Here is a 16,798-nt window from a genome sequence, read left to right as displayed (position 1 = left end):
ATCTTCCACTTGAGAAAACTTTCTGCGTGCTACAGAGTGAATGAAAAGCTTCCAAACCCGCCCTGTAAGGTCAGCAAAGGAATCTGTCACTTGACCTTCACAGAGCCATCAGGAATGTCAAAACCAAAGAAAGGAATGGAAAGGAACAAAATCTCAAAACCACTGAAGAGAGGAGAAAGGAAGGGGAGGACACAGCCTAACTGGGCCACAGTCCGCTGTAAGGTCTGAGGCAAGCTACCTGGATCTTTGCTTATCCGTCCCACAAGGAAGCGGACAGGCATCTCCGGGATTCCTCCCAGCCCTAAGAGATTTGTCTTATTTTGTCACGGTAACCACTTGGATCCCCTCATAGCTCCGACTGAGAGACTATATACGAATACTTACTAAAATACTCTTAAACGACACTAAGAGGGAAAAATACATAGTCACTACTTCTAAATAATTGCTAAAGTTGAGTTTTCAAATTAGGTATACACAAAACAAACTTTTATTTGGAATTTCACTTTTATCTGAAAGGAAAGACATCTTTACAATGATTATCCCTGAGACCTTATAACCAAAACATATAATAACTATATTGGATATCAAAAGCTTTTGTTCTGACATCAGGAGCATCTTTTATTCATTCTCTAATATTTGGAGAATGAAAGAAAGGGTAACAATGCTTTTTGAAATTGTTACTTTTTTCTGAGTCTCATTTCTTGAGTCATAGGGAAAAAAATTTTTTTTGACTCTACTTTCAACTTATTCAAATCGCATCCCAATATTTTTGGAGATGTCCTATGTATAAATCTAGATATTCACTGAGATACTGCTATGGGCCTAGGATGCAAAATGAGGATTACAGCACTTCAAATAGGCTATTAAAAGCTCCTGTTATTTCTGAGTATTGGGATTTAGCAGTTTATTAAGAAATTCACAGAAAAGACATAGTCCAACAGCCTTTTCAGTCACAAATGTCATATAACTCCCATTTATGTTAATGAGGATCAAATGCCATTTATAGTGTTTGCCTAAAAATATTCAGTGGAGAAGAATTGGTTTCAGTTATAGAAATATGGTCTCATTGTCAACATTTTTTTCTTTCTTTTTTTCTTTTTTTTTTTTTTTTTTACTTTTTGAAGCAGATGACAAGAAGACATAAAATTGAATATTTGGGGAAGCAATTTCAACCATACAAAAAACAAGAAAATCTATTTGGTATCCAAGTATCAGCTGGGAGGAAGGGAGGAGAGGGAGATGAGAGCAAGAACATAGCACATTATTGGGGAAAATGGTTAATGGTGAAACCCAGCTTAAAAGCACTTGCTTATTGGGTCAAGGCAGTAATCCTACTTGAAAACTCAGAGTGATTTTATAGAAGTGTTTAAAATCTAACATTTACAAAAAGAACTGAGATGCCCAAATATAGTCACAATTTCATAACATTAATGCAAACATGTGCTTTATTCAACTGTACCAAGAAGAAAAGCCAACAGAAGATAAACATGTAAAAAACGTATTTACATATTGCAGTCCCATCCTACTTCTCAAGAGATCACTTTTCCAACAAACTCAACCACTCAAAATACAGCCAAGAAGGAAGAAGCCAAAATGGTCTCTGACCAGAGAGCATCACTCACAGGATTATGGCTCAGGATCTTAGTATCATCTTTTTTTTTTTTTTTTTTTGATTTATTTATTTGACAGACAGAGGTCACAAGTAGGCAGAGAGACAGGCAGAGACAGAGAGAGGAGGAAGCAGGCCAGTGTGGGGCTCGATCCCAGGACCCTGAGATCATGACCTAAGCCGAAGGCAGAGGCTTTAACCCACTGAGCCACCCAGGCGCCCTTCATTATCATCTTTTGACTGATACTGTCGCAATCAACCAGACTGCCCAGACGCTCCACACCAGGTAACCAATTAGAAATACCAAATCAGACAATGGTGAGGACAAGAAGCGGGCATGACAGCCTGGACAAAGAGAGCTGATGGCAGTACAGCAGAAGCAGCAGGAGGCAACAGGCAGCGGAGACCCACTTCATGCCAAAGCAAAGATCCTGACAAATTTCAGCAGCCTCCAGGGCGTCACCAGGTTCTCAGGTTCCGTGACTACTCACGGTGACACCAAAGCATCAGAACAAGGCTTGACTGTGCTGACGATTGGCAGAGATACTGCACGATGTCATGGAAAGTGTGGGGTCTAGGTCACAAGAAGTAGATTCAACAATCACAGAAAGACAATCATCATACGGTTTCACTTATTTGTGGAACACAAGGGATAGCATGGAGTACATTAGAAGAAAGAAGGGAAACATAAAAGAGGGAAAATCCAAGGGGGAGACGCACCATGAGAGACTATGAACTCTGGGAAACAAACTGAGGGTTTTAGAGGGGGGTAGGGGGGATGGGTAACCCCGTTGATGGGCATTAAGGAGGGCACAGATTGCAAGAGCACTGGGTGTTACACGCAAAGAGTGAATCACGGAACACTACATCAAAAACTAATGATTTACTCTATGGTGATTAACGTAACACAATAAAAAAATTAAAAAAAAAAACAAAACAGGGGCACCTGGGTGGCTCAGTGGGTCAAATCTCTGCCTTTGGTTCGGGTCCTGATCTCAGGGTCCTGGGATCGAGCCCTGCATTGGGCTCTCTGCTCAGCAGGGAGTTTGCTAGGGGTGCCTGGGTGGCTCAGTGGGTTAAAGCCTCTCCCTTTGGCTCATGTCATGATCCCAGGGTCCTGGGATTGAGCCCCGGATCGGGCTCTCTGCTTAGCAGGGAGTGTGCTTCTTCCTCCTCTCTCTCTCTCTCTCTCTCTACCTGCCTATCCACCTACTTGAGATCTCTGTCTGTCAAACAAATAAATAAAATCTTAAAACAAACAAACAAACAAAGAAGTAGACTCAAATCCAATCTATACCGTTACTATCTATATGGCTTTGGGTAAGTCACTTAATCTTTCAGGGACTACTTTCCTGCCCCAAAAGGGAATAATGCCATCTGTTCTGCCCATCTCATAGGACCATCATAACAGTGGAATAAGGCCACACCTGTGTGAATACCATGCAAACCATAACCTGCAAACAGATTCTATCTGCAGAGTACACCTTGAAAAGATGTTCATAAGAAATTTTTTAAATTGTTTTAAAATTCTGAAAGATGAATGAGGCAAACTTCTGTTATATGAAAATACAAACAAATGAAAGGCACGATCCTCTAACATTTTGTATAAGCTAACATGTAGTCCATATGATCACAATTTAGAAAAGTATCTCTAACCAATTACCAGTTTATTACAGTAACCTTATGTTTCAAAGAAAATGCAGCTTTCCCTCCAACACAGACATCACATGTCTGACAGATATAGGCTAGAGTCCAACGATTAGAAAGTGAAGTTAAGTAGCCTCAACTTCTCAAGTGGTTTTCCTCTAAGGGGGACAGACAGTAGGCCAGTAAGCATAATGGCAGAGAAATCTTCAGAATAAGGCAGAAATTCGTCAGACATTGCTATCCATGAGCTTTCCCTTGGGTGAGTTAGCAGGTGCGCATAATCTGCCGAGGGCAGGCTCTGTGACACTGTGCTCCATCAGGCAACAAGGTTAGAAATCATTCAGTCCTGCCTAATTTTTAAGCATTTATCCTTATTCACTGATGTGGTAGGGGTGAGGGGTGCAGAGGTCAACCTAGAAGAGGACTTACTGGGGAGAATGCTTATAAGCTCATGATCGTAGGACAGTTCTCAGAGATGATTTCTGAGATGCACTAAAATCCATACTGCATCTCAAGACACCTCAGATATGTGAGACCTTTCTACCACACAGAGGTAGAAAGGATAGGACAGTGGACCATTCACAGAAACTCTATCATAGTGTGTGACTTCTAAACATGGTAAAGGAGCGACCTGGTACACAAACATATTAACAACCTACTAAAAGAAGTGAAGTCTACTGAAAGCAGCATTCTGCCTCCTGAAGGCTGTGACCTAGTAAGGGAGTCATCATTTCAGTAGGTCAGGACTGACAATTTCTGCCTAGTAACACAGAATAAAACAAAAGAAAATAGTATCACATGGAGCCATGCAATAATGAAATAGCTTTGCAAAACTTTTGCTTCATTTTATATGCGTGTGTGTGGGTGTGAGTATGTGTGGTCAGTTGACCCTTGAATGACATGGGGATTAGGCACACCAACTCCTCCCCCACTCCCCCAATCCCACACAGTTGAAAATCTTTGTGCAACTTTTGAACTCTACAATAACTTAACTACTAAATAGCCTACCATTGACTGGAAACCTTACCAATTACATAAAGTCGATTGATACATATTTTGGATGTTATATGCATTATATGCTGTATTCTTACACTAAAGTAAGCTAGAGAAAAGAAAACATTATTAAGAAAAACATAAGGAAGAGAAAATACACTTACAGTACTGTACAGTAATTTATCAGAAAAAAGTCCACATGTAAGTGGACTTACATGTTGTTCAAGGGTCAACTGTATATGCAATGTGTGGAGTATAAACCAATTTAAAGTGCCCTCATTACTCAAGACACAGGCAAAACTTTTGAAAGTCACTGACTTAAAAAGTCAAGTATAATTAAACTTTTCTGGCACTGAAATACTCAAGACATTCACACTATAGTTCCACTCTAGAAGATTCCTTACTCCATCCCAAAGAAGCATTTGTTACAGAACAACATAGCTCAACTTGCTTGGAAATTAGAGGAAACTGGATTTTTGTTACAACCTTTATTAGTTGAATTTGACATATAACCTTCAAGCTGATTTCCAAAATCAGCTATGGAACTTTTCCTTGGTTCCAATGACACAAGCACACAGATCAAGTGGATAAATCAACACATACCCCCGTGTGTGGGATGTAACCAAGGTCTGATGATCCGAAGGAATGTTGATGGAGAAAAATCCCAACCTCGCCAGCTTGAGAAAACATCAGTAGCACACAAGAATGCCCCAAACACAACAAGGGGTCTCAAAATGGCTTACAAATCAAACAGAAGAGGGATCCTTAGAACAGAACAACATTCAGGCATTCATACTTACGGACAAAGAACTGGAGAGCTAGCAAAAAAGAAAAATTATTAAAAGATCTTTTTGTAGGAATAGTGTGTTGACTAACTCTGCAATAAAATTAAGGTAAAAATCAAAGCTCTTTTTTCCAGGAAGTCAAAAGTACTCTATGTACTTTCTGATGGTGAAAAAATTATGTAAATAAATAACTACCGGTCAAGATGACCACAGCAACCAAGCCAATACCAGTCACAACCACCCACCAAGATAAATTCACAAACTGTCTTTTGTGTGCTTTGTAAAAGAATCGCCAACCAATCAGGACTGAAGCAGTATACACCTGTGTTCAGGTAGGAATTCTGGTTTATCTCAAAATGTAATCCAGAAACACCTGACACCCAGTTTCTACTTTCGCTGAGGCGTTTCCAGTTACAGAGTAAAAGAGAACCTTCAGAAATAGGGGTAAGGAACTACACCAACAATAAAATATATTTATTCTCACTCGTTTAAAGTCTACTGAAAAGAAAAAAACAAAGTGATACAGTTTATTGAAATCTGAAGTGCTGGAGGCTTTTTTTTCTTAGAGAAGGATAAACATATATCAAACCCAATCGGATAATTTACATGTGCCACTAAAATATTTTAACCAGTGGACAGATGAGCCTTTATCCTTGGTTCCACACCTTTTCAACCACGTATAGAAACTTTATTAAGCCATATCTTAAAAACAAACAATCCCCAAATATTCCAAGTGTACAATTAGTTGTACAAACAGCATATTCAGAAACTGGACCAGTCCCTGGAGACTACCATCACTTTACTGAGTTAGAAGATGGGATCAGAAAAAGGGAAGGCAGCATGGAGAACTAAGAGACTCATTTGCTTTTCTCTTATAACCTATCCCAGCTCCTTCCTTCCTCTAGTCTACTGCCTCCTTCTCCCATTATCTTCCACTGATTACTGCTCCCAACACACATTTTCAAAAGTAGTAGGGCATGAAAATGACAGAGTGGAGTCACTCTTTGTTCCCCCAGCCTTAATGAGGGCCTACTCTAGGGAAAGCCCTTTGTTCAGGGTCACTCCAGGTTACTCACTATTCAAGCCTTTTTCTCTTTTAATCTGAGAAAGGCTGGCTCCTTCTACGTTGCTTTCTCAAGGCATTGCTCTGTATCAAGTCTACCAGGCAACAGGAGCTCTCAAAACGCAAGAATCCATAAGACAAACCCAGATCATAAAATGAGTCTAGTAAACGGAAGTACTGGCCAGGAAGTGGCGGGGGGTGGGGGGGGGTAGTGCGACAGCACTGGCTGGGAACTCCAGCTAACAAATCCCCCCAGGGAGACCATCTCAGACACCTGATAGGCAAGCGCCCACCATGTACCATACATATTTAAATAGCCAAAATGTTATGCATCCAGCCGGGTGATGGGTTCTGGCAGGAACTAAGTAAATAATTACTGGCTTAATGTCTCTAATAACTAGTTAGTCATCAAATGTCAGCCATCAACTACAGAGAGCAATCTTGTGATGCCAAATTCAGGAGTACAGAAAAAAGAGGTTCACTAGGCTGAAGAGGGACAGACCCCAGAGACATCACTGCAACCAGCTTCTACCCCCCCCCCCCAGCCTCATGGAAAGCTCTGTATATAGACAATATGCATGCTGATAATAGGTAAACTCTCCAATCACATTTATTAAGACAGTGATCCCCATAAATATCATCTTTCATCAGGAAGGTTAGAACTACAATGTGAAGACCACCCACATTTCATAAAGCTAGAAAACATACAACAATGCCTAAGAAAATCAGAGATGCTGTGTGACAATAACAAGTAACTATTAAATCCTATTCCCTGAATAAAGAAAGCCTCACGTGAAAATCTGTAGTTCCATAACTGCTTTTCCTCCTGTACCTGTATAATCACTTCCACCAGCACTTTGTCACTTCTCAGCACCCTACGGTGATCTGGCTCAAGTCCAAGTTCTGGTTCCTATGATCCAATCCATTCTGTGCCAAAACCAAGAAATACCTACTCACTATCTTGCAAAGTGTAAAACACTGGATAAGACAGACTAGATTTCAAAGAGCTTCAAATTCAGGTAAAGTAGGAAGCACATGCCCAAAGAGTCTCAACGCAGAGCATGTGCCCTTGAAACAGAAGATACTGGGTCCAAGACTCCAAGATGCTTTCAACATCCTTTCTCTTTCTGAAGATACACACTGGGTTCCCAGTGTCACCAAATCTAAGTTTCTCTGCTCAGTTTTCAGTTCTCCTGAATGACCCTTCCTTGCTATCAAACTATTATTTTTATTAAATACTTACAGTATCCAGACAACATGTACTAAACGAGTTCATTCATGTAATGTGTTATTAATAGGGTCTGGCCATGGCAAGCCATCATTAAACGTTAGCTGTTGGTAATACTTATGGGCAGCTGCACTGATTTAAAGATTTTTTTTTTTTTTTTTAATTTGACAGAGAGATTACAAGTAGGCAGAGCAGTAGGCAGAGAAGAGGGAAGCAGGCTCCCCACTGAACAGAGAGCCCTATACGGGGCTAGATCCCAAGACCTTGGGATCATGACCTGAGCTGAAGGCAGAGACTTAACCCACTGAGCCACCCAGGTGCCCCAGCTGCACTGATTTAGACACAGCTTTCAATTTAGTATTTTAACCATTTCAGGATTTGACATAAAAACTGTGGTATATATTACTTGAAGAATTATGTAAAGGAAGTAGCAGCTTCCATTTGGGTTGTGTAGGTTATACAAGCACTTATTTCTACACTGAAATTCTACAGAGTAGTATAGTCTATACTAGGATACGAAATCTTTTGACTTGAGTATCAGTCATAAAGAGATTGCCAACCCCTTGGACAATACCATTAAATACAACCAGACTCAACTGGTAAGCTGACACAGTACCTATAAACATACATTCATTTATTCAAGAAGTGAGCTGTACCTACTGCCCATCTCATTTTATCGAAATGATTGTTAGAATTTAAACAGATGATGTGAGTTGCTCCAGGCCACATTATTACTAAGTGACAGAAGTAAAACATTCGGATTTCCTGACCTAATATTCCTTGTATCATTCATTCTCTCTTTCAACTAAAATTTATCCAATACCTACTATGTGCCAGACTTGGGGGAACAGTGGTTACCAAAACATACAAGAAAAAAAAAAAAAGTTTCTCCTGTCTTAGAGGTTAAATTTTAGTTTTAGGAGACAGACAATACTGAAAATAAATACAATTGACCCCTAAGCACCAGCAGTTTGAACTGTGCAGGACCATTTATATGTGGATTCTTTTCAATAAATACAGTACTATAAATATATTATCTCTTCCTTATGATTTTATTATTTTTTCTCTAGCTTACTTTACTATAAGAATACAGTATGTGATATAGATAATCTATAAAATATGTTAATCAATTCTTTGTGTTAGAGGTAAGGCTTCTGGTCAAAAGTAGGGGATGAGTAGCTAAGTTTTGGGGGAGTCAAAAGCTATATGGGATTTTTGACTGCACCGGGGTCTGCTCCCCTCAACCTTGTCTCATTTAAGGGCCAACTGTACATTAAGTATACAGCACCTCAGATGGTGGTAAGTGCTTTGGAGAAAAACAGAGATAGGAATAGAAAGGTCAGGATGAGGTCAGAGGTAACAAAGGGTCACTCAGATGACTTTTGAGCAAAGAGCTGAAAGAGGAGAGGGAGGGAGCAGTGTGCATAGCTGGAACTCTGGGTGGAGGGGAAGGTCAAGTCACAGGGCATGTTCTAAACAGCAAGGGGCCTAGTATGACTTAGAGGACAGTGAGGGGAAGGCACAGGTGATGCAGCTGGAGAAGCCCACAGGGTAGGGCGACACATTTTGTTGTAAAGACTAGTTATCGAGCTACCTGAGAAGGAAAATCATTGAAGAGTTTAAAGCAGAGGAGTTGCATGACATGACTTACGCTTGATGTTTTGCAAGACCACTGAGCCTCCTCTGTCAAAATTAGCCTTTCTTGGGGGTTGGCGGGAGGGTAGCCAGAGGCGGGGAGAGCAAGGGTGGACGTGGGACCAGTGAAGACGACCTTAAGAGCACCCTGTTGCCTGGCCTTACCAGACATGGCGTCATCCCCTCTCATACCTCATCTCTGTTTCCTAACCAGCTTCCCTAATGGTCCAAACCTTCGTGATCAGACGTTTCCATGAAGCATTTGATCCACACACAGTGTGAGTGAGCAATAGGAAACAGCAGATGCCGCTAAAATTATGTTCCCACAAAGGGAACACTCTCTTTTGCCACCCTCAACAAGCTTCATGGTTGGGAGCACTTGTGAGGTGATGGAGACGTTCGTCAGTACATCGAACACAGAAAGCACACAGTGCTACTAGTACCCGACCCCGTCTGGCATGGTGGCCTCTGCAAACAGCACTATGAACAGGGTCCCACGTGAGTTACGGTGACCCAGTCGGCACCATTTATTAAGCACTTAGCCTGGGGAATAAAAAAGATAATAAGTAAGATTTGGTCTCAGTCCTAAAAGAGTTCACAGTCTAGCTGAAGACACAGACTCACAAAATGTAAATATCATCCAGCATATAATAAACATAATTACCAAGGTCTGTAGACAGTGGAGAAATAACATAGAGAAAGGAGTATCGGCTTTGCCCCTAGGGGATTAGGGAAGGCTTCACAGAACTCTAAAGAAAGTAGAGAACGTGGAGCAGAAGTCAGCAGGCAGAGGCGGGGACTGGGGCATGGTGGCACAGGGCATAGGAGATGGCATGGTGAAAAAGCATTGCATTCATCTGCTACATGGGGAGTTAAAACGGGCAGGGAATGGGGAGGGGTCAGAGGTCCATGCTACTTTAAGTGAGATAGGCTTCATTGTGTAGGCAATGGGGAGAAACACAAGACTGACCCAATTATATTTGCATTTGGGGAAGACTCAAGGATGGCTCAAAAGGAGACAAGAGTAAGTACAGGTTGTAAGAAAGAGTAGAAGACCTCTCAGAGGAAGGCCGAAACTATAGCTTGGATGGACAAGAAGGTACAGACAGAAGAGACCTGGAAGAGCTAAAACTAATAAGGCTGGAGTTAACGGAAGTATTTCAGAGGCAGTAGTGTCATAAAAAAGAAAAAAAAAAGCCCTTTATTTGATACTTTGATAGAAAATATTATGGTTAAACCAAAAACCCTTGAAATTACATAGAAATATGACACATCCTGAAATAACTGCAAGAGACTTATAAAAATTAACCCCAATTAATGTTCAGGGTCTTTTGAAATTATTTTAAAAAACAACTGTTTGAAAAGGACAATCTCAAAAAAGTTTTCAAAACTGAGCAAAGCCATCTCCATGAAGAATATAGATTATTAACTTCTAAATGAATGTTCTGACAGTAAGTTACTTCTTTTAACACTCTATTTCTAATAATCTAAATAAGTGTATAATTCTCAAAATAAATCCACAAACTTTTTAAGACAAGTAAGTAAAGGAAGGATATTAGATAAAAACATCATTTCAATATAACTTCATCAATTTAATAACAAATAAGATCATTTTGCAATAAAACAAGGCAGCAAAACAACAGAGATTCCCATCTTCAAAAGAAAAAAATAATCAAAGGTGAATAAAGGGCAGTTTCAATGAACCAGATAAAATATTAAGTGGCACTCACTGTGTGTCTCTTTCACAGAATGTCAGCTTTGGTAAAACATAAGAAGGAAAACATTACATTCGCTGCACGAGAATATCTTCTCATTCCTTTTAGTAAGACTCCAAGATAAACTCCATTTAGCTCTTTTTCCAACGTACGTGGTGACCCTCTGAATAAATATTACTTATTTATCTTGTTTTACTTTCAAATTCAGGGGGCTACTTTAGCAATATTTGCCACTACTTTTCAGGTTTCTTTAATGCCATGAAGAAAATGCCCTTAAAACCCAACATTTTAAAGATTTTTATGATCAGAAATAAATCATAGCTATTTACATGGAAACAGGATCTCAACCTTGTAGCTTTTGGTCTTTTGTGCCATTTTTTCTGTTGTAATATCTGAAATCATTGCTAATCTAATTATGCACAAGGGTCCTGTTTTCTGCAATTGTTTTACTAGGGAGGACACTGGGATGAAATTACTTGAAATATAACCAACTCCATACTCAACAATTGATTATCTAGTGTATTGATTATTCATTATCCTTAATGCCCAGTGAAGCCATTCTCTGGTCATCTTTTGTATTTCCTGGGATGGAAAGGAACTGAAATTCAAAAGATTCAAATTTGGTAATGTTATTAGCATATATGATAAAAGTCCTGAAGAAGAGAATGAAAGTAGTGTTTAAATCGAGGCTTTGCATGTCAATTACCCTCTCTGTGTGCTGACCTGCCAATACCAGGATCATCAATCACGCCTCTGCTCAGCTGAACAGAGCTGGAGATACAACAAAACATGCTTTGCTCAATGAGAGGCTACTCTATTATTATTCCACCTCTTTTGGTTTTATTTGACAAGAGAAGGGTAAGTGAGCAAGATGGGGGAGCACAGAATAAATACAAGTCATTAGTTTCCCTTGAGAACCTTCCACAGTGCTGGAAACAAAGCAGGAGCTCATTAAATGTTGTGCAAATCAATGCTAAACAGCCAGAAGACCACGCAAAACATGAAAATGCTCAAGATAAAGTTTCTTTATCTGGAGCTTCTCATCTAAGACATTCATTTTCCATTTTTCACAATTATCCTGCATGTTTCCCTATAATCCCCTTAGATGTCCTATCTGCTCCTCCACTTAAGTATGAACTCCATGACTTCCCAGGCTGTGTGCTATATTTCTTTGTGCACATAGTACTAAAAATTCCTTCAATAAATGCTCCCACAACTCCATGCGAAAAGCTATATACGGTCTCCCCTACAACTGACTTCTACTTTTTTATTACACAGGCATCCAATGAAACAGCTCATGATTCACTAAATTTATACTCAAGAAGATACTGATTCACATCCTTGATTTTTATAGTTAATTAAGTCAAAACATAATCTGCTATTTTAATGGGTCATATCCCACTAAGAACATAAGAACTGATAACTGCTATTACTTAATTCATTTTTATGTTCCTCAGTACAAATGCCAATAGTTTTAAAGTTCTAAAACTTGCCAGGTGCTGGAACAAAAGAAAATATGCAGGTGCTTACCTGTGATTGCTTTGGACATACCAGTATGTATCTTCTAGTTACTTTTTAGGCTCAGGAAAAGTAGTGTAATTGGAAAGACGCCTATTATAGCATCTAATCTTATAGGAAAATTCTCCAAGGAATTTTCAAGCACTGTAGTTTTATCCTTAGTGTCCTGAATGTATGTGACAACATTAAAATGCAAGTCTATAGGTTTGTGTCTTGATAGATATCCATACAGGTAACTACTTAAAAACTTTACTGCGATGGTCCTAACAAGCAACCCAGCATGGAGATTCACTCTCAAAAAGAGCTTCTAAGAACTGTTTTATAAAATGAGCATGCACACAGCACGGTTCCCACAGGACAGTAAGGATTCGGTGGGCTGACTCTGCAAAGCTATGTGATGGGGATACGGTGGGCAGGGAGCACGCAAGCACTCTGGCCTCGCAGCACCTGCTAGATGGAAGGGAGAAAGGCATAAGGCTGCAGAACCAGCAGCCCCAGCAGCCAACTATCCCATGGGGGTGGGGAGGACACAGGACACAACCCTGAAGCAAGGCTGACTTGTTAAGCTACACTGACCTACCCCTCGTGCTCACTGCTTGGTGGTGGTGGTGGTGTGTGTGTGTGTGCGGGGGAGGGGAGGCAGGATAACAAGTTTTTAGAAACCTGTGTAGATCAAAAAATGTTACTATAAGATAGGGTAGTTGGGAAGCAGGGTGAAAGGAAAGTATGTGGTCTCGAATGTATGTGCTCTAGGCAAGCAGATCTAAAGTAAAAGATGCTAGGGCACCTGGGAGGCTCAGTGGGTTAAAGCCTCTACTTTCGGCTCAGGTCACAATCCTAGAGTCCTGGGATCGAGCCCCACGCTGGGCTCTCTGCTTCAGCGGGGAGCCTGCTTCCACCTCTCTCTCTGCCTGCCTCTCTGCCTTCTTGTGATCTCTCTCTCTGTCAAATAAATAAATAAATAAATAAATAAAACCTTAAAAGAAATAGTAAGTAAAAGATGCTATACAATTCCCATCAGACGGATATATCTTCAATGCAAGTTTATTTGCCACCAAATCCTAACGTGCCCATTGGCATTCTTAGCACTGACTGATAATCCCTGCTAGACTTTTAACTTATTTGATACTTATTTTTTTTGTTAAGAAAAAAACTCCAATCTTGAGTAATTTTAGTGAAAGACTGATCCTCTTTTGATCTGGAAGTGTAAACAAATATCACTCTTGTATTTCTCCAAAGGGAAGAACTATTTGAAATAAAGATCAAGTGTCAAAGATCAATGCCCCTGGGACAGGATGTCAAGTTGGGAGCCAATTTTCTTTTGAAAGTCAAATGTAAAAATTTTGATCTACAGGCAGCTTTTAAAGGATTTTCCCCTAGCTGCCTATGACACAAAATGGCAGTATTACCCATGGCCAATTATTTCTAAATATCATATAAATTTACACACTCTATTGTGCTTCCATGTCTCTTCACAGGGCTACTATATCCCTGATTACATTAAAGGATAAAGGGCACAGTCTTTTGTGTTGTTGCATAAACAAGTCCTCCCTCCTTTTACAAGTCACCCCTCTTCTCTACAACAACCTCATTATTCTTCACAAGTCAAGTGTACAATATTTGCTTCATTTCCCAGCTAAAACTAATACACGCATATTCACAGTTATCTTTCCCTTTAATGTTCATTTAGATGGAGCATCTATGATAGAAATCCTAAAGCCACGTGCTCACATGTCTAGAGTCTTTAACGGAAATCTGATGGCAGTTGATCTAAAACAAGTCATAAAAGAACAACCTTTGGCAAAGGCCAACGGAACCAAAACTACACCCTCTGATGACCACAGGACTACTGTATCCGCCCTGCAAACATTCTTGCCTCAAACATTACAACCCACCCATTAACCAAAACCGCAGCTTATTCCTGATTTAGAAGAGCAAATTTCGTGGACTTACTAAACCACACAACTCCAGCCAGAAAGCCTCTTCTCTGTGTGGCAATTATTCCACATTTGAACTAAAAACCTGCATCTTTAAGCTCAGTTATCAGTGGACTGCTGTTAAAGCCCCTTTCCTGACATAATAAACAACTGACATCTTCCGAGAACATTAACTAGTTTCTTCTGTGCCACAGTTTAATAGAGAAGACTTTTTAATATAGAAACTGTTTAACACTCTGTTTAACACACAGCATCCTCGAGGAAGAGTTGTGTTAAATTCTCAGTCCGCAGACCAAAAACACTGTACCATCGGCCCATATGCAACTTATTCTCTCAGGATTCGGATGTTCTGTTTCCCAAAAAATGGGAAAGAACAGGTCGCTGAAAGATTCCAGCGAGGTTTCTCTTGGCACGGGAAGAATGTGATAAACAGGGAAAACACAATCAGGAGGAATGTCTGGACTGGGTTCTTTTGTAATACTTAAATAGCGCTCCCCTACCGGGCTTTGCCACAGCACCAAAGGGGGAAACCATCTTAGAACTCTACAGTAAACATTCTAAAAGGGAGAACTCAGAAATTCTACATACAAAATAGGGGTGTGTTAAGAAATACTGAAATATTTCCCTCTCTCCCACCAGGACTGATATTTTTCTTCATCCCAAGGAAGGCAAAATATGCTAACCCCAAGCAAAGAGGCCAACACTGGTCTGAAAAGGAACTTGAAAGAAATCCAAAAAACTCCTTTTGGCCACAGTATCAAGGGCAAGCCCTTCATGTGTTCCTTTTCCTTGATGTCATTCTAATAACATGTTTAATTCAAGTGTCTGTGTCCTTCCTCAGTCTTCTTAAAGAAAGACACAAGAAGACTATTCATGATTCCCAAAGTTTTCTCAGTGCATTGTTTCGGTAAAGAGCTCCGTGTCCCAACTTCAAGTTGTAAGAGAAGAAGACTCCCGTGAGGGTGGCTTACTATTGAACTTTTCACAAGTCACCTGAGTGTGTGGATCTGCTGAGGGGAAGGGGTGCTGAGGACCACTAACAGCTATCTTATCCTTCTTAGGACACAACCTCAAGCTGAATCTAGTTGGAAGAGCACTTTGATTTTAGACATGAAAACAAATGGATGATGCCGAATTCCAATAGAAAAACAAACAAAACTCCTCTAAGGGGGCAAAAAAAACCAAAAAAACAAAAACAAAACAAAACAAAACACCCCAAAAAAACCAGGAAGGGAAATCAGTGAAAGAAAATGAATGCTACATTGCAAACCTGCAAGAATGTTTAAATTAAAAAAAAAAAAAATCAAGTCACCTTTTCTGGGCTGGGTTCTGTAATTCCAGTTTTCATCATCTGCTTCCACCTGCTGCCCACAAACCGAGAGCTCTCCATCACTGCGAAACAGCCTCTTTGTCTGCCTGGACAAGGAGGAGAAATTGATCCAACTCACAGCACGTGAGAGAGACCCTGAATTTGACTTGAGTCTGAAAGAGCCTTCCTTTTTCATCTTCTTTCACACCACCATCGACTAGAGATAAAGCACAGACCAGCAAAAAAAGAAGCTCGGCTTCACTATCATTCCATGTCCTTCCAAGGAACCTGCTCCTTCCCACTTAAATTCAGACAATGTTGCGAGTCAGGCACGGCATTATGCAGGAAGACTGCTTCTAGGTCACCCAGTTACAAAGAAAAGGAAAATGAGGAGTTAGGAAACAAAACAAAACAAACAAACAAACAAAAATAATCCTAGCCACACTGTGGCCCTTGGTTTGGTGTAAGTTTAAAAACGCAGCCGGGTGTTCGTTTCAGGAACGTTTGTCAGGACCCGGAGAAGAACAAAACCAAGGCACGCCGACTCTTTGGTGTGTGCCCAGCATCCCCTCCTGCGATCCTGATCCTGCTCCCGTCCCGAGCATCCTCCCCCACGCGGGCAGGGAGCCGCGAGAGCAGCCCTCCGCGGCCGACAGACGGAAGAACTCCTCAGGCTGGAGAAAGAGGTTCGGTGCCCCGTGTGAACTTCACCCACCCAGGTGACCCGGGGGGGATCAAAGCGGTCGGCTCCCTTGTCGCCGCTCGGCACAGAATCATGACGCGCCCACCTGCCCTCTCTGCGGTCCGTGAACCGCTCAGGATCCACGGGACTCCACAAACAATAAACCCGGCTGGCTGCGTGGCTGTCGCCGGGATTACCCGGTACGCGCTCGGGGGAAAGGCGATAGGCTCTCCCCACAGCGAAGGCTCCTCATTGGACACAGAAAACCCCGCCTCCTCCCCACGGGCAACACTTCAGCCCGCAGCTCCAACTTCTGAACTCCTGCAAAGCTGGGCTATATGCAAGTCTGCGCAGAGTACAGACTTCTGGGAATTAAAAAAAAAAAAAAAAAGAACTTGATTATTAATCGTCAGACCGCACCTCTGAAGGTAGAATTTTGATAAGGAAGTTTAAAAGAGCGTGTAGTTTTATAAACATCGAGCATTCCTCCACTGATCGAGGGATGTCATCAGCTGAGAAAATGTATTTCCGAAGAGAATTAAACTGACTCGGTTATTCCTTCACTCCCAGCTTTCAGCGAAGGTGAAATGCAGCCGTTCATGTACCTGCTGTTGCCTCTCCCGTCTCCCGCCAGCAGCCGGGGTGTGGGATGGGGTGGAGGACCCTCTTCTGCCTCC

The 16,798-nt window shown here is 41.0% G+C and overlaps 1 protein-coding gene across 6 annotated transcripts in view; it reads right to left on the bottom strand.

Annotated features, from left to right (window-relative positions):
* Positions 1 to 16,798, bottom strand: part of NHSL1 (NHS like 1) — a 300,569-nt gene that overhangs the window by 116,538 nt on the left and 167,233 nt on the right. The window contains exon 1 of one of the 6 annotated variants that reach the window (XM_082731061.1): positions 15,443 to 16,310. The exons of 4 other annotated variants lie outside the window; for them this stretch is intronic. In XM_082731061.1, coding sequence (XP_082587187.1) covers positions 15,443 to 15,635 — 193 coding nt within the window. In that variant the 5' untranslated portion in view covers positions 15,636 to 16,310. Of the gene's footprint in view, positions 1 to 15,442; positions 16,311 to 16,798 lie in introns of those variants that run through there. One more of the 6 variants, XM_082731062.1, reaches the window with a different exon arrangement.

This window comes from Mustela nivalis (genome assembly GCF_964662115.1).
Source record: "Mustela nivalis genome assembly, chromosome: 5".
Classification (NCBI taxonomy): Eukaryota; Metazoa; Chordata; class Mammalia; order Carnivora; family Mustelidae; genus Mustela; species Mustela nivalis.
This window is presented reverse-complemented; position numbering and strand designations above follow the sequence as displayed.